The sequence below is a fragment of the Leptonotus elevatus genome, chromosome 6, assembly GCF_054856555.1.
Source record: "Leptonotus elevatus isolate MCC_2025b chromosome 6, RoL_Lele_1.0, whole genome shotgun sequence".
In the NCBI taxonomy this organism is placed as follows: Eukaryota; Metazoa; Chordata; class Actinopteri; order Syngnathiformes; family Syngnathidae; genus Leptonotus; species Leptonotus elevatus.
Window position 1 is genome coordinate 22,836,651 of NC_141244.1, and position 23,474 is coordinate 22,860,124.

The window sequence follows — 23,474 nt, forward strand, 5'->3', positions numbered from 1 at the left end:
CAATGCAAGAACAAGATTTAGATTAATTTTTTTAATAGTATTTTAGCTTTATGCTAAAAGTTTTTAAACCTGGATTTAAAAGCATTTACACTCTGGGCTGACCACACTTCTGTTGGAAGCTTATTCCATTTGCGTAGCAACATATCAGCTAAATGCTGCTTCGCCATGTTTGCTTTTGAACTCCGGCCCCCACTAATTGACTCGAGTTTGCGGACCTCAGAACCCAAGTGGGTTCAAGTCTACTCGGGAGCTGACTGAGAGCTCGTGTAGAAGTCTTTAGAACTGGAGTAATATATTCTGGTCCGAACCCGAGCTGCGGCATTCCGAATGAGTTACAGTAATCGTGTCTCCCGGAATCCACCAGTTGTGAATGTATTGTGAAGGAATCTCTTTTCCATTTTCCAGTTTTTCTGCAGAAAAAATGAGCTAACCATCGGGCTCGGCAACCGGAAGCAGACGTCTCTCGCCGGGGTTCGTCCCGACCCGCCGTGAACGTCCTCCTTGTGGGTGGGGTGGGGGGGGGGGGGGGGAGCCGCCGGTCCAATGTCTCTGAAGGAGCTGTCCATTCAGGAGTGCAGCATGGAGCTGTGCCTGTCCGTCTACGTCATCACCTTCGTGCTGGGTTTCCCGGCCAACGTGCTGGCCTTCTACACCTTCTGCACCAAAGTCCGGCAAAAGGCCACGCCCATCGACATCCTGCTCCTCAACCTGACCATCTCGGATCTCCTCTTCCTGCTCTTCCTGCCCTTCAAGATGCAGGAGGCGGTGAACAACATGCTGTGGGAGATGCCTTACGCGCTGTGCCCCATGTCGGGCTTCGTCTTCTACATGACCATCTACAACAGCATCTTCTTCCTGACCGCCGTTAGCGTGGAGCGCTACCTGGGCGTGGCCTTCCCCATCCAGCACAGCCTGAAACGCCGGCCGCTCTACGCCGTCGCCGCCAGCGTCTTCTTCTGGATCTTCTCCTTCACCCACCTCAGTATCGTCTTCATCATGCCGTTCATCGGCGCGTCGGACGAGCCCGTCAGTGCCGCGGCGGAATCCAACGTCACCACGCCGGCGCCGGAGAAGGTTTGCTATGATAACTTCTCCGACGCCCAGCTGAAGGTGCTCCTGCCGGTCCGCCTGGAGCTTTGCCTGGTCCTCTTCTGCATCCCCTTCCTCATCTGCAGCTTCTGCTACATCAACTTCATCCGGATCCTTTCGCGGTTGCAGCACATCGACCGGCGGAGGCGCCTCCGGGCCATCGGCATGGCGCTGGGCACGCTGCTGGTTTTCGCCGTCTGCTTTGGCCCCTACAACGTGTCCCACGTGGTGGGTTTCATCACCTGGCGGAACCCCGACTGGCGGGACAAGGCCCTGCTGTGCAGCACCTTCAACGCCTGCCTGGACCCGCTCATCTTTTACTTCTCGTCGGCGGCCGTGCGGGGTACGGTGGGCAACGTGATGGAGGGGGCGAGGGCCCGCCTGAGCGGGTGCCTGTCGTGGCGGGCCCCCAAGCAGGGCGGGGGCGATAAGGAGAGCAAACAAGAAGAGATCAATGCTATCTAACAGCTTGGTTTATTTCTTTATCACCGCCGGCGGCAGGAAATTAATGTCATGTTTATGTTTGTCGCACGTGAGTCGTGAGTCGGGGCGTGTTGTGGTGCCGCGTGCCGCTTCGCAGAAGGGCCGCTGCCTGTCACGATGAGCAGAGCAACCATTTTGTACAATGGCGGGATGTGGACAAAGGCACCAGAAAAATGAATATCAAAAGATGTAAAAGAGTGTACAGTTTGGTTTTGGATTGAGTTGGGGTAAGTTTATTTGAGGGTTTTGGGTTACATTGGTGGTAGAGATGGTTAAGGTCAGGTTAATGATTGGGTCAGATTCCAGTATTTACTCCATGTAATTGACTGCAAAACAACAAAACACTCCGCTTTAGTGTCAATAATGTCAACGGGTTTTAGCGAGCATATTATAGCATTTTAACGTCGCGTAAATTGAAAAATAATTAAAAACATGCAACTGGTAATTCCCATGTCCACCATTAATATAAGACTATTATACAGTTTCGAGTTCTGGTGTTACTTCGTAAAATTCATTTATTTTAGCATTCTGATTCTTTGTCTGGAAGCAAACTGCGTTTTAGATATTATAAGAATTTGCATTCATATATAGCAATCTGCCAAATTATTAGTTAGCATCTGACATTTGCGCTAAAAATCTCAGATTGTTCGGTCTCCATCTTTTTTTGTTGTGTAGATACTAACCCAGGAAACAATACAGTCGGGGTTAAAATTGGATTTGCTGTTAGCAAGGTAGCTAATTGGCTATGTAGTTGGTTGGCTAGTTAGCTAGCTAAGCTAGCTAGTGATGTGGATAAATGGATAGATAGATAGATAGATAGATAACCAGTTAGCTAGTTAGTTAATTAAATATTAATATAATATATAATATAATATTAAGTATTGGATAGGATCGGGCTCGGGTAACATAACGTTAGGGGTCGAGTTTGGCATACTTTAGGGTCGGGTCAAGGTTTGGTTTGGTTTAGGTTTGGGGTTGGTAGGATTATGTTTGGGGTAAGAGTTGTGGGGTTACATGAGTGCAAGTTTTTGACAGGGTTGCAGTTGAGGTTACTTGTGCTTGATTAGGGTCAGGGGTTTGACACCTTTAAGAACTTTAAGAGCTCTACATAGCAGAATAGCAACACGAGTCATGTTGTAGAAAAGCATGTAGTTTTATTTACAGTATGTATGTTTATGATGCAAACATATGTCGCATATTCGCTGCCTTCTGCTGGACACCAAACTTTCACCGAGACTGGACGTCATTAAAAGTCTTAACATTCATGTGCTTGTGAGTCCTCAGAATAAAAAAAATGATGAAACGATGACTCACTATTTATTTCTAGTGCTTGTCGTTCTTGTTATTATTCAACACTATTAAGTCTTATCCGAATGGCCTAATTTATTTTTCCGAATCAAAGCGTCACAGCAACGCAAGCACACACACGCGCGCGCGCGTGTACACACGCACACTGTGTGGCAGGTGTATGACGCATTCAAGTAAATTAGCCAAATTTCCCAGCAACACAAAGCAAAGCAAAAAGGGGCTGTTTTGTTTACATGACTCACAATGTTTACGCTATTAAAGACAAAAGATAGCGTCTCGTTTTCCCCCAGCTCGTATGAAAATATTTGTATTTGTATTTGGCAAAGCCTTGTCAAACGTCCACAATATTATTATTTTTTGTCCCCCAACCTTCAGTTTTCTACCTTTCTGGAAAGCATTCCTTGTTGACTTTTCCTCCCCAATAATGACAGCGGGTTAGACAGATCAGGCAATAAGAAAGCTGACATGGAAATGTTTGCCAAAGGCAGGGCGACAATATTGCGATCGTACATGGACGATGACACCAAAGGCAGAATGGGACGTGCACAGAAAAATAAAAAGTCGGATATTTAAAAGAATAAAGGCATGTTTTTTTTTTATTATAATAGTTTTACAACTTTTTTCATTTTCTTCCCGTTATTTTCAAGGATGTATGTTAAGAGTTAAAAAAAAAATTGGGGTAGGGTTTCAAATGAGGGTTTCAAGCCTGGGTTACAGTTTAAAATGAGGATTTCAAAAGCTGGATTTGGGTTTTAATTTGCTATTTAAAGTATGGGTTAAGGTTTTAAATTGGGGTTTCAATCTTAGGGTTTTAAATCATCTTTAAAGACAAGGTTAGGGCTTCAAAGTAGAACAGGGTTTCAAAGTAGGGTTTTTAAGTTGTGTTAGGTTTACAAAGTAAGTTTTCAAATTAGGATTTGGGTTTCAAAGTAGTTTCAGTGTTTCAAAGTAGGGTTGAAAACCAGGGTTAGGGTTCCAAAGTAGGGTTTCAAGATTGGGTTAGAGTTTCAAATGAGGGTTTCAAGACAATGTTTTTAATTGGGATTTCAAACCAGGGTAGGCGTGTTTTACATGTGATCAATTCTGCCTAGCAACAAGTGACCATGCACAAAATTATCCCAGCAATTGTTGTACACTCCCATACAGTAGCTAAAAAAACAAGTGTATTTGAGTTATAAATAGGGCTGAACGATTATGGAAAATAATTAATTGTGACCCCCCGCCCAAAAAAAAATTGCGATTGCGATATCATATGCAATTATTTTTTTCAAGGTCTTTTTCAATGATTTTTTTTACTCAACAAAAGATTTGATTGATCGTAAAATAAAGGCAAATGAAGCCTCAATATCAGTTTTTTCTACCAAAATTATAGTTACAATTTACCACTTCAACATGAAAACATGGCATGTAAACACTTCACTTTTTAAACACTGCATTTATCAATAAATAAATTCAATATACATATTTAAAAAATAAAACTTAGCTATCTCCAGTCATTAAACTCACACATGCTAAAGTGTAGGCAGAGTAAAATTATACTATTTTATATGACGTAACATTTTCCGATTTGATTGAAAAAAAATACTAGCATTCTGTAGCAATCCTTGTGAGTGGGTCGCGGGTTGTGTAGTTTCCCATTGTCTGGACGGGCCACGAATGCATCACAGACTTTTGTTTCGGTAAACTAAGCTAAGCTAAACTAAGCTAAACGCGTTTGGAGCTGTTGCGTTCTGGCGCGGTTACCGTTACAGCCGACAGTTTTTGTTGTTTGTTCGCCGTTTGGCCTGATTAGTTCACCAATGCAATGCTGCAAAATTTAAAAGAGACTGCGCCGGCGGCACCTAAATGAAAGGTGAGTTACGACGAGCAATAATCATTTACTTCGTCCTCGTTTTCATTCATGAAATCACAACACGACATATGGCCACATACAGTACACTCAGTTTACAAAACGCGCGACACTACGGCAGCCGAAAAGTCATAACTCACAACAGTGAAGAGTTGTTTTAAAACCCAAGATCAAACAGATTAAACATGTTATACAGTCGTCTCAAGGTCTCATGAGACAAAAAAAAACACACACCAAAATTAGGAGCTCTTAGTTACAGTGTTGACGTTTCTGCCCCCCTCCAATGCAATTAATCGTTCAGCCCTAGTTAGTTGTCATCATAAAACACTTTTGAATTAATGTATTAGGGTTTCAAGCCCATGTTGGACTTTCAAAGTGTCAGTCTAGGTTTTGGGTTTAAAATGTTTTTAAAATGCTAATCTACATTGTGTGTTTTTTTTCGTTGTCTTGTCATTGATTTGGAACGAGGACGTAGTTGCCGTTGCTTCCACATGAGGAATTTGCACATCATAAAAGGAGCATCCCTCACCACTTGTTTCTTCGCCATCAATACGAGGTAAGGCGCGTACAGGCCCGCCATTATTTATTGCTCAGGCGAAAAGATGAACTTGGAGAGAAGGACTCGAGTTTTCGCAGCCTTCTGCTCAACCTCGTCAAGTCACTAAAAACCCTGAAAATGGTTCGGTTGTCAGCAAGGTCTTTGCTTTCAAATGAAAGTTTTTAGCACTAACAGTAAGTGTTGATTTTTTTTTTTTTAACTCGGGTTAAGTTTCAACGCTCTCTTAGGGTCAAAATGTGGTTTGTAATTCAGAACAAAGTTGAGCATTCAAAATAGGGCTTCAAATTAGGTCTAGGGTTTCAAATTTGGGTAATCAGAGCTTCAAGCAAGGGTTGGTGTTTCAAATTAGAGTTTTAAATTAGGGTTAGAATTTCAAAGTATGGTTTCAAATCAGGAGGAAGGTTCCAAATTGGGCTTTTAAAGTATAATTGGGGTTTTAAATTTGGGTTTAAAACTGGGAGTAGGGTTTCAAATGAGGGTTTAATGGGGCATAAATTGAAATTACATTAAAAATAAAATTGGTGTTTCAAAGTAGGGTTAGGGTTTTAAATTCGTTTCAAAACAGGATTAAGGTTTTAAATTAAGTTTCCAGATCTCAATGGTTAGTGTTTAAAGTGACGATTCCGCAAACGAATCCCACCAAGAAGAAAACTTGTATTTGAGTGGTAAGTTGTCATCATGAAAGCATCTTTATGGTTTTGTTGTCAGAAGACAGCAAAGTTTGCACAAGTCTACCTCATAAACAGGATGTACGCCTAAAAGGCCATTCCGCCGCAAACCATCCATCAGACCAGGCGTCACTTTGGCGTAATTTCGCCGAGCCGCACCTCAAAGTGCATCTTCTAACGGCTTGTTCTGTAATTACCTTTGCTTCATAATCTTCTTTTTCCCTCTCCGCACAACAACACGATCAACGCAGATTTATGGCGATGGGAACGAGCACTCTTTGTCCACCTCAGCGCGATCAAACGCCGCAGATAAGACGAGACTGCCTGCTGCAACAACGCTAAACGCAGCCAAACAATGCGTAAAAAAAGAAACAAGCAACAAAACAGAGATAGCATCTCCTCGCTAGCTGAGATGGGAGAGTTGTTTTCCCATCATGCATTGCGGCACATGTTGGCTTGATGTGGAAGCAACATTGATGTGCAATATTTTGTTTCGGTGGTTGTTCCAGCTCATTCATAGTTTAGCTACTTGGTTAGTTAGTTGGTTATTTTAACAGTTGGTTGTTTAGTTAGCTGTTAAGTTGATAGATGGTCAATTAGGTGGTTAGTTAGTTGGTTTGTCAGTTGGATGGTAGTTACTTAGATTAACACGTTTTAGTTAAGGTAATTGGTTAAGTACTGTAGTTTTTTAGTAAGTTAGTTACTTAGTTATGTAGTTAGTCAGTCCATTGGTTATTTATTTAATTGCATGGTTAGTTACTTGGTTAAGTGGTAGATGGTTTAAATGTTCAGTTTGTCACTTAGTTGGATGCTTAGATACCCAGATAGGTGGTTGGTTTAGTTGGTTTATCAGTTAGTAAGTTAGTTGAAAGTTATGCTTAGTTAATTGTACTGTACATGGTTGTTCATGGTTTGTCAGTTCGTTTGTTGTTTTAAGTTTCTTGGCGTGTTAGCTAGTTTTTCAGTTGGCTTGTTAGTTGGATGTTAGTTAGCAGGGTTGGGATGTAGATACAATACAACAACACTATAAAGTCAAAGAATGTTAAAAAATTTTTTTTGCATCTATCTACGAGAGGGGACAGACATTTTCCATAATGCACTGCAGCGCACATTGTGTTTTATGTGGAGACGAGCTTTGTTATCAGCAAAGTGTTGTCGCCTGTTTACAAGTGAGCCTGCTGCGCTTATGAGAGCCACTCAAATCAGAGCAGGCCAAAGGGAGAAAGCTCATCAGCACACATTGGATTAGCTCAGTTTTCATTGATGATTGATTGATTGATGGATTGGCTCATTGTTGGGGATTACAAATGCACCACTTCATACAGCCATCAAGTTCATCTGTTAGTTATTTAATGGGTTAGTTGAGTTGTTGTTTTTTTGGGTTAGTTAATTATTGGTCGTTGTGTTGGTTGGGTAGTTAGTTGGATGGTATTTTAGTTGGCCAGTTATTTACTTTTGTAGTTATTCTGTTGAACAGTTGGTTGTTTGGTTTGTTGGATGATTAATTACTTTGTTAGTTTAGTCATTTACCCTTCTATAGTTGATTAGTGGGCTGGTTAGTTTGTGGTTTATTCAGTTGATTAGTTACAGTAGTTAGTTGGCTAGTTGGTTAGTCAGTGACTTGGCTGGTTATTTGGATGTGAACTACTTGGTTAGTTGGTTAAATTCATGGCTGTTAAATGAGTTCAATTGTTAGTAGGTTAGTAATCAGTCCGTTTGTCAGCTTGTTGAACTTTTTGATGTTTAGTTAGTTAACCATCAAAGTTAACGTACTTGGCTAGTTAGTTAATTGAGAAGCTGGTTAATCAGTTGATTTGTTAGTTGGATCATTAATTAAACAGTTGGCTAGTGGTACGGTTAGCTATGTGTTTTGTTAGTTGGATGGTTAGCTACTTTTCCAGTTGGTTAATTGATTAGTTTATAAATTGGTTGCTTTAATTCATTATGTACTTTTATATTTTTGGTATTGTATGTTTATTTTAGTTATGTCATTACAATCCCACTTTTCACATGGAGCAGTCCACTTACTTACTGTATATTGGGGCCAAATGGTTGCAGTAACCCGCCACATCCAGTAGATGGAGCTGTGTGGTACTTAGCACCCACTTTGTAATACACATTACCTCCAACAGTGACTTGACACTCTATTGTCATTTTTATTGCCATATCGTGCCTTGAAACTCCTGATAGGATTTCGCATGCTGTTTGTATAACGGAGTTCAGTCACACAAATGCTGGTTGAACATTCAACAGAAGCGTTCCCAGTGGACCACTGAAGAACTCGACCGTACATTAACCACACAGAGTCTCAATCTATCCCATTGCAGCTGGGCTGTATTGCATTTGACAGCTTAAGACTTCATATCTCGCTATGAAGTTAGCCGCGGGGCGAGCCGGCACACCGGTCGACGTCGACTGTGATGAAGATGACACTTCATCTGGTAGAGGCGAGGGGGGGCGGCGAGATTTAGCGTGTCCCCGGGCGTCGTTAGCCGAGCGTTGGGTCAGCGGATCGACCCCGCGGGACTGAAAATACGAGGGAGGAGATCAGTTCAGTGCTTCGGAGAACACGGCGGCGGACACCACATTCATCACGAACTGCTCACTGAGAAGCACCACCACGCCGACCCGGATCACTAGCAACAGAACACACCGTACCCAGGTGGTCCTTTGATCAGCTACTTAGAACACGCACACGCCGCGATCGGATTCACGGACTGACCCGCAGCTGGCCTATGAGCTGACTGATGAACCTGAACCGTAACCAGGCTCTGACATTAGATCCCACAGGCGGCGCACGCTTAACTGACATTACAAACTCAACAGGAAATGAAAGCCAACAATCTTCACTTGCTGTCTTTGCGCAAACAAAATCACACAAGAAAGACTTCTGATCAAATCAAAACTCCAGATTGCTCTCTCCGCGATCATCTTTGACTTCACTTTGTGGATTGCGAGGGGAAAAAAAAACAAAAAAACATCTGTAGTGACAGAAGTCAAAGACAAGTTCAGCAAGTAAAAGGATGACAAAAAACGAGTTTGACTCCACAATGACACAAGCTTTGTGTGCATGTGTCAATGTGAAGTACAAATGGTTCTCTTGCTCAACACAAAACACAACACTATCTTCTAGGCAATCACAAGCTTGCCTCCAAATAAGCCATTTATGGGAATATTTGTCCATAAATAAAAAGTTTTGTGTATTAAAGTACAATTCCCAAACGACTGTTCGATCTTCGTTCGTTTAAAGTGAACCCCGAAAGCTCGTGTATATTATTGACAAAGACGAAAACAAAGTACATTTTTGCTATAATTGTTGTTACTTTTAGTTAAAATGAAAATGTTTTAGTTTTAGTTTAATTCGTTTTCATTAACTATCACAGCGTTGTCATGCATCTAATTGGACCATGGCTCTGCCGTGATTGGATCACAACTGGAACACGATCACCATGATTGGACTGGCCCGTGACCGTCTATGATCGTCTTATGACTGGTCAATTAATTACTGCAACATAATTAACATTGATTGGCTAATGATGGGCGGCACGGTGGCTGACTGGTTAGCACGTCCGCCTCCCAGTGCAGAGGACGTGAGATCGAGTCCGGGCTTCGGCCTTCCTGGGTGGAGTTTGCATGGTCTCCCCGTGCCTGTGTGGGATTTCTCTGGGTACTCCGGTTTCCTCCCACATTCCAAAGACATGCATGGAAGGTGAACTCTCTAAAATTGTCCCTAGGTGTGATTGTGAGTATGAATGGTTGTTCGTCTCTGTGTGCCCTGTGATTGGCTGGCAAACCAGTTCAGGGTGTGCCCCGCCCACTGCCCGAAGCCAGCTGGGATAGGCTCCAGCCCCCCCCCCCCCCGCGACCCTAGTGAGTAATAAGCGGTTAAGCGAATGGATGGATGGCTAATGATGAGATCATGGATGCTTCATGGCAGGACCGATACGGTCCATGGCGAGCCCATAAGTAGCCCCAGGTTGGTCCGTTACTGTCTCATGAATAGCCACTAACTGTAACATCGTCAGACCACGACTGGGCATTTCTGATCTGTGATTGGGCCATGGCTCGACTTGATTGGACTATGACTTGATCATGAAAGGGCCCGTAATTGGATCACGATCATCACGCGACTGGACAAGCACAGGTCCCATGACTGGGCCATGATTGGTCTAGAGCTCGCCCAGAACAGACCAAGACTTGCTCAAGACTTAGTCCTGCAGGTTTTGGGTGTTTCCCTTCTCCAGCCCAGCTGATACATGATCAGCTCGCATTAGCCCGTTAACGATCCTGTTGATTGGAATCAGCTTGTGTTGTTAAGAGGGAATCCTCCAAAACCTGCAGGACGTTGGCCCTCGAGGACCGAGTTTGTCCAACAGACCCAGACTGGCCCAAGACTGAGTCATGACAGGCCCAGGAGTCAGTCCCGAACTGATTCTTGATGGGCCCATAACTGGACCATGACTGTTCCATAATGTCTCATGATTGACGCATGACTATTCCAAGACCAGCCCATGCCAGGCCCGTTTACACCACCTGTCAAGTATCCCTGCCGACACTTCCTGGCATAGTGCCTCATGTCTATATCATAAATCCTCAGTTATTGTTTTTGTTGTTAAATGTCATAAAAAGTCTCCCATCAGCTCTCAGCGCCAACAAGCAGCATTTAGACCGCGGTTGATTGACGAGGAAAATGGCAAGAGTGGGCCGCCAGGCTCGCAAGTACTCGCGTAATGAGAGGTGGGCGACTTAATGATGACAAGGGGGACGGCGTAGCGGCAGCGGCAGCGGCACGACACCCTCGTGATGTCTGTCAGAGAGAAGTCAGACCAAGAGAGAGACTCGACGCCATCTGCGGCTGTCAAACCGAGGCTCATTACATATTCGCCGCTAATTGTAGTTGTTTCACTTTATCTGATTACACACTTCTTACCGCTGCCGAGGCGCCAGCCAAGGAACGCGTTCGCGGCGCACTTTCAAAGGGATTGTGTGCTGCTAAGTAATGCGTTGTCATTAGCGACAAACGTTCAACTCGGGGAAACGAGATTCCGTGAAAAAGGAATTGGTGGTGTGGAATAATGGAAATAACTTTCAACATCAAAAACTTTTTATTAATGCAAAGGTAATATTTTTTAAGTGACAGTTTTACATATTGTTGTTGAAGAATAAAAAAGTATATCTTACCTTAAGTCTTCTGTTCTGTCGTTTGCGTGATCATCACACAGCCTAACAAAAAGCAAAGTACCACGTTCTGCCCATGACTGACCCATAATTGATCCATCATCAGCCTCGGACAACCTGCTGGCCCATGACTTCCCCCCCTGACTGCAACTCGATTGGACCAAGCCTAAAGTACGACTAGTCCATAACAAGCATACAACTGGACATGATTAGACCAAGACCGGGTCATAACTGGCCCTTGACAGGAACAAGATTGGTCTATGACAGTGGTGGGCAAACTCGGTCCTCAAGGGCCGGCGTCCTGCAGGTTTTGGAGGTTTCCCTGCTGCAATGCAGCTGATTCCAATCAACAGGATTGTTACAAACCTTATGTAGAGCTTGCTGATGAGCTGCTCATATATCAGCTGCGTTGGAGAAGAGAAACATCCAAAACCTGCAGGACTCCGGCCCTCGAGGACCGAGTGTGCCCACCCCCTGGTCTATGACATGACTATGATTGGCTGATGACTGGCCAATTACACCACAAGCAGCCCATGACTGCCCTTAACCGGACCATGACGGACCCATGACTGACTCATTATTCAACCATGAACTGGCCTATAAGGAACCATTAACTGCTCAATGACTGTGTGTGCCATTACTGTCCCTTAGCTAGCTCAAGACCAGCCAATGATTGGTCCATGACCATCCTTTTGATTGACACCTGACTGGACCATGACCAAATCATGACTGGTCTTTAAACTGGCCCATGGCTCACCAGAGACTGTCTGTTTACCGTCCAGCGACTGGACCATTGCTGTCTCCTGACTGACTTTTTACTAGCCCATATTATCGGCCGATGACTAGACCTCCATGATTAAACCCAGGATAATCTCCCTATGACGATCGGTATGGATCGCTGTGTGTACGGGTAGTGTATTCCCATTCTTTCCTATCTCGCGCAGTGTGTACTAATGCAGTCATTAGCAGCGGTAATGGCAGAGCGCGGCCTTAATAGACTCGTAACATTGACTGCGCCCATGAGGAATGAACGAGCCTGAAGATATTTGGTAAACATTGGACAATTAGGCTAATGTACGCCATTCTTAGGCCGCTGTAAAAGATGAGCGCCACAGCCATCACTCATAAATAAAACAATGGCACTTTTGCTAATGCTAATGCACAACTTCCAGGAAGAAAGTAAATCAAACGTCTATCAGAGAGAGAGAGAGAGAGAGAGAGAGAGAGAGAGAGAGAGAGAGAGAGAGAGAGAGAGAGAGAGAGAGAGAGAGAGAGAGAGAGAGAGAGAGAGAGAGAGAGAGAGAGAGAGAGAGAGAGAGAGAGAGAGAGAGAGAGAGAGAGAGAGAGAGAGAGAGAGAGAGAGAGAGAGAAAACGGTGCAACACGGGACAAAAATGAATTCATTTTCCTCTCTGCTGTTTGGGGGCGCGCACACGCGTTCCAGGAGCGACCAATCGATGCACAATTAGGGGAGCCTCGTATCAGGTGTGATGAATTATGCTCTCCCGCTTTACGAGCGCTCTTGCAGGCACATGATCAATTGGGCGTGTGCGGCGGTCGCTCCGTTCCCGAAAAGCCTTTCGGCCAGAGGTATTGATTAAGAGGTTGCACATGTGCAGCCAGATGAGAAATACACTCAAAGCGCTGTAATTATTCGACTGCTTCTTGGAAACAATTCTAAGAAATCCTCTGGAAAAAAAAAAAAAAAAAATAGAACGGATAAACATGAAAATAAATTCATTTTCAAGCGGCCGAAAGTGGAAAACAAAACAGAAACAGCCTCTGAATTCGATTCAAAAGGACCTCAAGTAACACGAGTTGTGCTACATCAACACTTCCTCATTAGCATACGCGCAGCAGCAGCAAACTTCTCATTAGCGTTAGCCCCGCTTTTGATTTGGAGGATAATTATTTATACGCGCAAAATAGGCCACATCGTGTTGATTATTCTTTTGACATACTGGGTGGCGCAAACGCACACCGCGGCATAGGCATAGTCACAGCCTCCTACTTCCAAAGTCCTTGGGAGAGGCAAGGTCCAAATTTAGAAAGACTGGAACACTTAAGAATCGCATCAAAATACTGTAGGTCTGATTGGCCTGTCGTCTGCCCATGACTGGACTATGATTGGCCTTTTGATGTTACCATGATCCGCCACCATAACCAGCCTTTGACTGGACTTTGATTGGCTGCTGCATCTACGACTTGATCTTTCAGTTAATAGACCATAAGTAATTAATGTTGGACCCTTTGCTGGCCCAAAAATGCCCCTCGACTGGACCATGATCGGCCCCTACTCAACCCACGACATTCCGTTTGACCAACCAATGACAAGTCCATGATCAGATTTGTTTTAATTATGGCGCAAGACTGCTCTAAGAACAGCCTGTGGTTGGCACATGACTGCCCCTTGATTTGACCGCGACGAGCCCTTGATTGGACCCTGACCGGCACAAACGCCCCTTGGCTGGATCAAGGTTATCCAGGGACCGACCCGTGATCTGCCTATAAAAACCAACCCATGACTTCCTTTTGACTGGACCATGAGCGGTCCACGGCCCAAAAATCCCTGCTTGCGTCTGCATTCTTGGATACAAGAACGAACTACGGTGGCCCTTAAGGGTTTCTAGTTCTACAGGTCGTTCTAGTTGTCCCATGACCTAGTGTAGAATCGTTGGGGCATAGCAGAGGAGGTAACACGAAGACCTTCCACCTCTGTTGTTTTTTTTTGGCGATGTCCAGGAGTTGGTAGAATGGCATGCTTGACTGGTTCTTGAGGTTATCCCTTCAATTCATTTCGGGGTGACCTCGTCTTCGTTTTCCTTCCACAGATCCTTGAAGGAGGGTTTTTGCAATGCTTCGGTGCTACCCTTTGTCATTGTTTAGCTCTTTCCTCTGCTTATTTCCATTCCATCGCCATATCATCGAGTCTCGTTAAGTCACAGTTCTTCTCTAGATCCAGCGGGTTTCGGAATTCTTAGACAGATCAAGACCAAGGGAACACAGAAGCACGGATTGGACTGTGGCCCATGACTGGACCATGACCAGTAGGGGTGGGAATCTTTGACTGTATCGCGATTCGATTCCGATTTTTGGGTCTGAGATTCGATTCAGAATCGATTTTCGATTCAACATTATTTGACTCGCTAATGCTAATTAGCGCGCTCCTCGCGGCACTTTTATCACTTCAATCCACGCCCTCCCTCCCAGTTTTTTTTATTGGAATAACTTGATCGTGACTGTTTCCTTCTACTCTCTAATGTGGCTACAACTTAACAGTGTATCAGACCGCGTGGAACCACACTGCCCCTCAGTGGCCAAACCGGATACAACATGAACAGCGCTCCAAATAAAGGCACACACAGACAAAGGGAAGACAGTATAAAATAATGTAAATAAAATCGATTTTGGGACATTTAAAATCGATTCTGAATCGTACTTAATGAGAATCTTGATTTTTATGAGAATCGATTTTTTGGCACACCCCTAATGACCAGGCTCATAATTGTTTAAATCTTACTTAAAACAGAAAGTAATGTTTTGTTTCCATCATGTCCTGTAAAGAAAAATGGCCGCAATTACCCATAATACCTCACTCCCCATACACTGCAATCCATGACAAAGCCAACAACTTTTAATATCATTTTTTGTTGTCAAAATCCATCCATACAACGTACATTAACGTGCTTTGTTTTACCGTAATTCCTCGTTCACTCCCCCGCCACAAATTGACAAATGTTTTTTTTTTTGTCTGCATTTCTTTTCCAAAGTTTTTCCATCATCAAGAACACGTTACATAGACACAAATGTAGCGTGACTGAAAAAAAAAATAAAAATAAAATCAGCAACCTAGTGAAATGGTACTTTTCTGAATTTGTGTGTGTTTTTTTTAATCGACATGCACAAATGGTGAATTTCAATGATTTCAGCACCAACTTCACAGCATACAGTCAATACGACAACAGATGGGTAACGTTTTTTTTTTTTGTTTGTTTTTTGGAGTGGTGGTGGGGTTATTGCTGCTCGGACACATTCATACGGCTGCTGCGGTACTCTCGAGACTTTTCTTCTTTTTTTTTTAAATCCATTCCTGATAATTGAGCTCCACCCACCATACAACACCACATGGACGGCAAATTATTACATGGTTTATTTCCCCATTGACAAAGATGCTCAGACATGTGGACACATACGCTGTATATGACGGGGTGAGTGGTACAAATGATAATAATTATAATAATAATCCCTTGGACGGTATTTTTAAAAAGCTTGTCATGGCAAAATAGGAAAACTTTACACCTTTTTTGTTCTTTTTTTCCCAGTTATTTCGTGTGTGTGTGTGTGTGTGTGTGTGAGAGAGATTTCTCAAAGTATAAAAATTAACCCCCCCACCTAAAACTCCCATCCAACCCAACCCCCCCCCCCACCCCCACAAACGACTCATTATCACTATATATTTTTTTGTCTTCTTCTGACATGGAATAACTATTCATAGGTATTGAAATACATATTAACATCATCAGCATTGGTAGTAGTAGCAACACCAATAAAGAAAGCAAGGTAAAATAGACACCGGTGGTTTTGAGAGAGGGGGGGGGGGGGTGATGAATGGAGTCACAACAGGGCTAACATGCTATCAACAAGCAACAAAGCTGAGTGGGGGCGGGCGGTCAATTGCCCCTCCGCACCTGTACTGCATATTTACATTGGTGATGTGGGATGGATGGATAGATACGGGATTGGGGGGTGGGGGGGGGGGGGTGAAAAGGCCTGGGTAGTGATGAGGGGGGGGTACAAGATGCCCGCCGCCAACCCCCGCCCAGGTCTTTTTATTTTTGTGCACATTTTGACATCATTCGCTGCAGGTTTAACTGCTGCACGGTTGGAAATGAAAAAAAAGAAAAAGAAGCCATACAGTACACTATATATAGAGGTAATGTTAATATATATGGTCAGTTGCGGTCCGAAGTTTACGTACGCTAATTTAGGGCGTTTAGTGATGCGATGAATTGATCGGCCAATACTCAAATAATGGGAACGGATAAACAAAATTGGTGCGAGCGAACTCAATTGCGGATCGAATGCAATTTGGAGGGATGGACCGATAATCGGCCCTGGCCAATTATCGGCGGCGATATTCAGCATTTTGACGAATATCGGCATCGACCATTTTGAAGAATTATACGGCTGATAACAGATCTATTTAAAAAGTGGTGAGGGGAAAAAATCAGGGAACTCATTAATTACATTTTCATAGATGCTTCTGACTTTGTTGGATATTAAAACAAAGATAAGTACAATTTTAAACTTTATTTGCTGTAGCAAACAATAGGGAAATATTTACTTCAGTTTTTTGATTCAACTTTTGAAGAGATGCTCCAGGGAGATCCCTGAACTTTTTGTTAGATTTTTAAAACAAATATGATTGACTAAGATATATATATTTTTAAACACCAATATTTTACAAACCCTAAACGTTGTTCAATAAACATATGCTTAAAATTAAAATTAAATAAAAACAAGAGCTGGAGTTAAAAAAATAATAATTTATGCCAATATTTTCGCTTTTAGTGAAAATGAATATCGGCTCCAACAAAGATGATTGACTCAGATTTTTTATTTTTTTTAAACACCAATATTTTACAAACCCTAAACGTTGTTCAATAAACATATGCTTAAAATAAAATTTACAAAAAAAGAGCTGGAGTTTTTTTTTAATTTTTTTTTATGCCAATATTTTCGCTTTTAGTGAAAATGAATATCGGGTTATCGGTGTCTTTGACTACTAATAACCTAGAAACCATGTCGCTCTATCTCTAGCAATTTGTGAGTCCCTTTTCCATTTTGGTGACCAACATGGAGAAGTTGGCGTTCCGATCTTGAAAATCCGCCAAAACATGCCCGTCGTCGTTGTCCATTTCCATGTCGCGCTCTCAGCATCGGGCGATCTGACGAGCCACATCGTCACTAAAAAGCTCCAAATGGCGATAATGCGTACGTGTGAACTTTGGACCACCACCGTGTATATAATGTGTGTGTGTAGCCTTAAACAGGGCACATTACCATACATCATGTCCACCATTTTACCACAGAGTGACTTTGATGATTCACGTTTTCCCCATAAGGCAGACTTTGTAGGTCAGTCATTAGTACATACAGTAGATATACGTTACATCCCTTTTGTTATGACAGCCATTTTCCTCACTGGTCACAATAATCATTTATGTACACTCAAATCTGCAAGGCATTGCGGGAGACGGACAGACGATGAGCGTGCTGGGTCGTGGGGGGCGGGGGGGGGGGGGGGGGGGGGTCGGGTGCGAGTTGGGCGTCTCCGGTTTGATGCAATGACTCAATGCATATTCTTTTTGTTCACAGTGATGGGTTCGTTAATTAAAGAATTCAATTCCGTTTCCGTCGAGGGGCAGGGAGGTGGTGGGCTGTGGGGGGGGGGAGGGGAGGGGGGGGGAGGGGAGGGGGGGGGGACATCAGAGGGGTTTGCTGGGGGCCGGCGTTCTATTCCGTTTCCGGGGTTGGGGGTCCGATTGTTACACCTTCAGCAGCACGGCGGCCGAGAGGGAGATCCAAACGCTGAGGGCGACGCTTAAGCCCGATTGTAGAGCACTCGCTCGACCCTGGATGGCACCCGGTCCTTCAGGACCAAAGTCCAGCAGGGGAGGGAAGAGAGAAAATATGAAAGATGTTAAAGCAGGAACAATACGATAGGATGTTATCATCGCTGTCAAGCACAAATTGAATTGATTGGTTTGGTTCGTCCCTTCATCATCTGAGATTTTTATGCATAATTGAACAATTTCAGGTGGCAACAAATCTTTTAACTCTGAGAATACATCGACTCACTCTGCGGGAGCCGTGCAGCATTACGTCACCTCAAAAACGAAAGTCTGGTTTTTAGACAATTACGAGTGGAAATAAAATTTAGTAAAAATTTTAATTTGGTATAATGTTTGGGTAAAAATGATCAGTGCAATGCTTCAGTGCAGAAAGATGCATTTCTGATATAAGTTAAGTGCTAAGTTAAGTGTTCATTCTGTACTTTTACTGATTTGACATGTCATCATCATTGCTCTCTTTTTTTATTTTTTATTTTGTATGTGTGTATGTGTGAGTGTGTACTCATTAGTTCACCTAAAACCTATTAAAAATCCCATACCGTTCACCTAAACCGAATACTTCAGAATCCAGCGAGAGTCGTGAGGTTGTCAGGAGACCCGAGGAAGGATCAAAGAAAAGAAAGGAAAGTGAAATCCAGCTATTTATTTCAACTCTCTAGATGAACTTCTAATTTATTTCAACTGTCCACTCTGGTGGTTATTTGTATCTAATCTTGCAAAACAGGTAAAAGAAAAGCAAAACAAACCCCTCTCTTACCTGTGAAAAGCCAGACCGCATCATAGAAATAAATAAGACAAATAGAAATAAACCCAGAGAATAAAAGAAGCGGCAGTCGGTCACACGCAACGTACGTGTGATGCAATTAATGCCATTGCTCCTCTCGCCAGCTATTCAGGATAACCGATTATGTGCGCAATAGAAATAAACAATGCCGACAGATAATCCATGCGCTGTCACGCATGGGCACATGCACACTTGATATATATACCGTATGGAACGCGACGGATCCTCAAGCCGGTTATTAACGATAACGGACACCTTGCACACTACAACGACCAGAAAGAATTTATCATAAAAAAAATAAAAAATCCATGACATGCAATGACCATTTTCCGAGCATGCCAGAGGAAGCATGGCGGTGTTTAATTGGCTGGTCTCATCATACTTGCCACAACTGCTAATTAACCTCCTTGATTCCCGTGATGTGCCCATCAGGCAAGCCTGCGGACCGTGTGGATGCAGGTTCGAGATAACGGGGACGGCGGTGATGTCATTTTGAGCAGTGGCCGGCCTTACCAACACAATTATCGAAAAAAAAAAAAAAAAGTGATAACAGCAAGCAGCTGTGCAATATACTTCATCTGGAGCAGTTGGGTATTAACTCATTTGCTCCCAAAAACGTATAAATACGATCTATTTTAAATATTACCATGCTCCCAAAGACATATTTATACGTTTAAAAATAAATAAATAATAATAATAATAATTTTTTTATGCTAGAGCATACAGGAGGCTTTGATGCAGCCTCTGACCTGAAGAGAATGCGTGAAGCAATGGTAGTTATTACAAAAACGGCCAGTAGGTGGCAGCAGAGTATAAGAGATCAACCAGGGCCGTCTTCTATATGATAAGTTGTGTTACATATTTATTGATTCGTGTTTTTTTTTTTTAAATCTCCCACTACGGTTAACCATATAGTGTTTAGCGAGTGCAAGTCCTGCAAAATAAAAAAATAAAAACATAAAAAAGTAAACTACAATTGAGACGACGACTATATGACCTTCCTTCTTCTATAAAGACGTACAGCAATACTCAAATAAATACACTTAAAATGAACCCTGAAAAGCAATGTATGATATTAAAAGACATTTTTGCTAAAAAAAAATAATAACATTGTTTTATTCTCCACACTTTTTTGCCATGTAACAACAATGGATCATCATTGCCAAGTGTCTGATACTGCTCGGTGGTGCAGTTGGTAAAAGTGCATTGTCCAGTAACCAGGAGGTTGCAGGTTCGAATCCCACCTCCGACTGTACATTGCAAATATATCCATGGCCGTTATGTTAAATGATGTACATGTCGACCAGCTGACGATCATATCAGGAAATGGATGAATAATTTCACTGAAATGATTAAATTCATCTTTCAGCATCAGATGCCGTTTTTCAAAATCAACTTGCCAATAGCCATGAATTTGAACGAGTGCTTAGAGCCACCACGGAGAACCTGGGACCACATTTGAGTACATTCGATGGTTCGATACCAACTGACTCCCAAATCCCACCTTAGACAAATCGCAGTTCAAGTTTTTATTCATTTGTCATTACAAATAAAAATGTGTAATTTTCCCATCATTTCTCTTTCAATTTACTTCATAAGCACACGCGTTCAAATCTTTCAGCATTCGCACGCAATTTCTGCAAAAAATTGCACTTTGTCTAGTTATAGTTTGAGTTGGTTTTATAAATGTGAGATGTCGTTTCAATTTGATTATCTTCCAAAATTGTTCAACTCGGACCTCCCACCATTTAAGAGTGAAAGTGAAACCAACACGCCTCATTCGGATGCAATGCGGGCAAAAAAAACGCAGATCAGAAAATCGGCGGCAAGCAATGACACGGAGGGATGATTCCGGACGTGGTTTTAGGTCGGCACGCGTCCGGAATTAAAGATGTTTGTTGTGCTCTAATGGCGGTCGGAGCAGATTTGGAGGTAAAGGAGGGGAAGATGATGGAGGAGGGTGGGCTGACACGAGTGGGAAAACGGGAGCTGCAAGATGTATGAGGCTGACGGGAGAGTGAGTCATTGAAGGGGCACCGGCTGGGATAATGGGGAGAGAGGAAGAAAGGCGGCGAGAGATGAAGGACTCGCTTACGACGCTAATGCCCGACGCGGGCGAGAGGAGTTGACGGGGGGAAACGGAGGGGAAAGCCGATCGGGCTCGCAGAGAGACGACATCTAAGGGGGGGGGGGGGGGGGGGAGACATAATGGGGCGGAGAGAGAGGAGAAAAAAAACCGTACGGAATAGCAACATGCTGGCGTTGGAGGTCCCCAGACGGTTGGTGGCGAAGCAGGTGTAGTTGCCGAAGTGCTTCTCCGTCACGTTGGTGAAGAGCAGAAGCGAGCGCGTCTTCTCGTTCTTGATCCGCAGAGTGTTGTCGCTCTCCACCGGCCTGCCACAAGCGGACAGAGACAACACGCATTTTGGTTTCTTTTCCGGTGCATTTTTTTTATGCCGACATTCGGTAACCATCGGAATCAGATTTATTGGCTCAGTAATGTCTTCATAGTCGCAACCCGTTCGAGAAACACGAAAAAATAACAACGAGCTACAGAAGGTGACAGAACTGGAAGCCTGGCGGTCCACTAATTATGCCCAAAAATGGATTCTCATAAGAATTGCGATTCTCATTTAATACGATTCAGAATCTATTTTATTTAAATTATTTTATACTGTCTTGCCTTTGTCTGTGGAGTGCTGTTCATGTTGTACCCGATTTGGCCACTTAGGGGCAGTGTGGTTCCACGCGGTCTGATACGCTGTTAAGTTGTAGCCACATTAGAGAGTAGAAGGAAACAGTCACGATGAAGTTATTCCAATAAAAGTAGTTTTTTTGCAGTGTGGTGCCATTCTTTTGAGTGATAAAAGTGCGGCGAGTAGGGCGCTAATTAGCATTAGCGAGTCAGACTGGAGTCGATCATTACGATTCCTTGCACATCTTTAAATTGAAGCAAAAATCATTGTCAATCAAATCATTTTGAATCAAAAATCGCTCCAACCGAAATCGATTCTGAATCGAATCGCAGGCCCAAAAATCGGAATCGAATCGAATCGTGAGACATTCAAAGATTCCCACCCCTACTAATTAGCGTCCCGAGTTTCATAGATAGAAAGTTTGGGGTTAAATCAGCGGTGTCAAATATTCCAGAACCGGCCCGTCAGGAGGTCCAATCTGGCCCGTGAGGACAGAAACAAAAACTGCAGTTTCTCACTAAAATGAACTGTTTTTTTTTGCAAATTTTTTTGCATTATTGTTTGGAAATTTCAGATGACTCCGCAGTAAAATAATAATAAATGAATGTACTTGTAATTATTTGCGGAAAAAAATACATATTTTGACTGTCATTTTATATAAAGATACAGATATAGTTTGACCCACAATGGGTTATTTTAAACCGTTTTAAAGTGCATATTTTATTATCTTTATATCACAAGCGTACCATCATCTTAAAATTTAGAACATAATCTGAAAAACAAAACGAATTAAAATCTCAATGAAATGCTCATCGTTATTTTCCCAAGTCGCATGCTTGTTGCAGAAGCGCACTTTTCTGTCTCCCCTTTTCCATTTGAAATGAATATTGGCAAACAATTCAAAGCCATTTTTCCTCAAGTGGAGGAGTTCGTAGATTGGAAAAGCGACACGCTGACCTTGCCCCATTTGTGGCCAAAGTGTCCTTCCCACCTCATTGTTTTACGCTGTTGCCCATTAGGCCCAACTTTTGTCATCATTAAAGTGTGAGTGCTTGCATTACGCTCCAAAGAGCCTTTTTGAGAGGCCACTCGCACCTTTTACCTTTTTGACTTTATGCCCTTTGTAGAGGACAATTTCTGCTTAATCATGTATGGCATAAACAACGATCGCTTTTTTGAGTGCATTTCTTCATTTTTTTTTCTTTTCAATAACTTCCTATTGCTCAAGAAGAAATGCAATGAAAAATATATATTTTCAATAAGGGTATCACGAAGTTGAGTTAATTTAAAGTTCTTAACACCACTATTTTTTTTTAATGGCCGCCGCTTACTTGGAAAGCCTGTAGTGGGGGAATTCCAGTTGCAACGCAGCAGACACGTCCATGTCAAAATTTTGCAGTATTACATTTTATAATAATGCATATACTATATTTGTATTTGTATTTTACAATTTTGAAAATGTGCAGAATTTCTCAAGTTACTTCATGTTAAAGATTAGATAGCTCTTATTTAATATGAAAAGAAAAATGCAATTATGCCATCTAGTGGCAAAAAATGACCTCAACACAAATCAATATCACTCGTTTTTTACAGTACAGTACATTTAATTTTATTTCAATTTTATGAATTATTTTGAAATGACTGTATCAATGACTAAAAGATGCAGCCATATTTCTTTTTGTTTAACATTTTTCTCTAACAAGAATATGAAAACTTGGTTGTACATTTAGAACAGATATAATATTTGCGATTAATCGTGAGTTAATATTGAAGTCATGCGGTTAATTACGATTACAACTTTTACCCCCCTAATTTTCAAATTTTGTTAAGGGGAAATTCAATAACATCCACAATTTTTGAGTTTGTTTATTTATAAGGGGAAATTTAATGAAGAAGAAGAATATTTTACATTTTTTAGTTTAGTTTAGCTTGAATAAATCCTGGTGAGGATAAGCGGCACAGAAAATGAATGGATGTACATTTTTTAGCATTAGCATTAGCATTAGCGATGAAGCATCCTCACCTGTGCTCGTCCCGGTACCACTCGAAGGAGGCGGGGGGCACGGCCATGGCTTCACATCGCAGGATGGCCGTCTTCCCCAAGTGGGCGGGCATGTTCTTCATGTCGGTGATGGCGGGCGAGTCTTGCGGGCCGAATACAAACAAGAGCTGGGAGTCACGTGATTGGATGACGACTGTCCAATAAGGGGAGGGGGGTGCGCACTC

At 42.6% G+C, this 23,474-nt stretch overlaps 2 protein-coding genes and 1 long non-coding RNA gene across 4 annotated transcripts in view; 2 read left to right on the plus strand and 1 right to left on the minus strand.

Annotated features, from left to right (window-relative positions):
* Positions 1-543: 543 nt before the first annotated feature.
* LOC147172777 (free fatty acid receptor 2) lies at positions 544-1,554 on the plus strand. The gene has a single exon (XM_086078783.1). It carries the CDS (start codon positions 544-546, stop codon positions 1,552-1,554), a length of 1,011 nt encoding a protein of 336 aa, XP_085934909.1.
* Positions 1,555-4,555: 3,001 nt separating this feature from the next.
* The window catches only part of LOC147172778 (uncharacterized), an 80,227-nt gene continuing 61,308 nt past the window's right edge, over positions 4,556-23,474 (plus strand). The window contains exons 1-2 of one of the 2 annotated variants that reach the window (XR_015095389.1): positions 4,556-4,732; positions 5,198-5,285. This is a non-coding gene — a long non-coding RNA (uncharacterized LOC147172778). The remainder of the gene's footprint in view (positions 4,733-5,197; positions 5,286-23,474) is intronic. The other variant, XR_015095390.1, reaches the window with a different exon arrangement.
* The window catches only part of iglon5 (IgLON family member 5), a 139,008-nt gene continuing 132,213 nt past the window's right edge, over positions 16,680-23,474 (minus strand). The window contains exons 6-8 of the mRNA XM_086078794.1: positions 23,272-23,392; positions 20,795-20,946; positions 16,680-17,785 (exon numbers count right to left, since the gene is read on the minus strand). Of these exons, the coding sequence (XP_085934920.1) occupies positions 17,682-17,785; positions 20,795-20,946; positions 23,272-23,392 (377 nt within the window). The 3' untranslated portion in view covers positions 16,680-17,681. The remainder of the gene's footprint in view (positions 17,786-20,794; positions 20,947-23,271; positions 23,393-23,474) is intronic.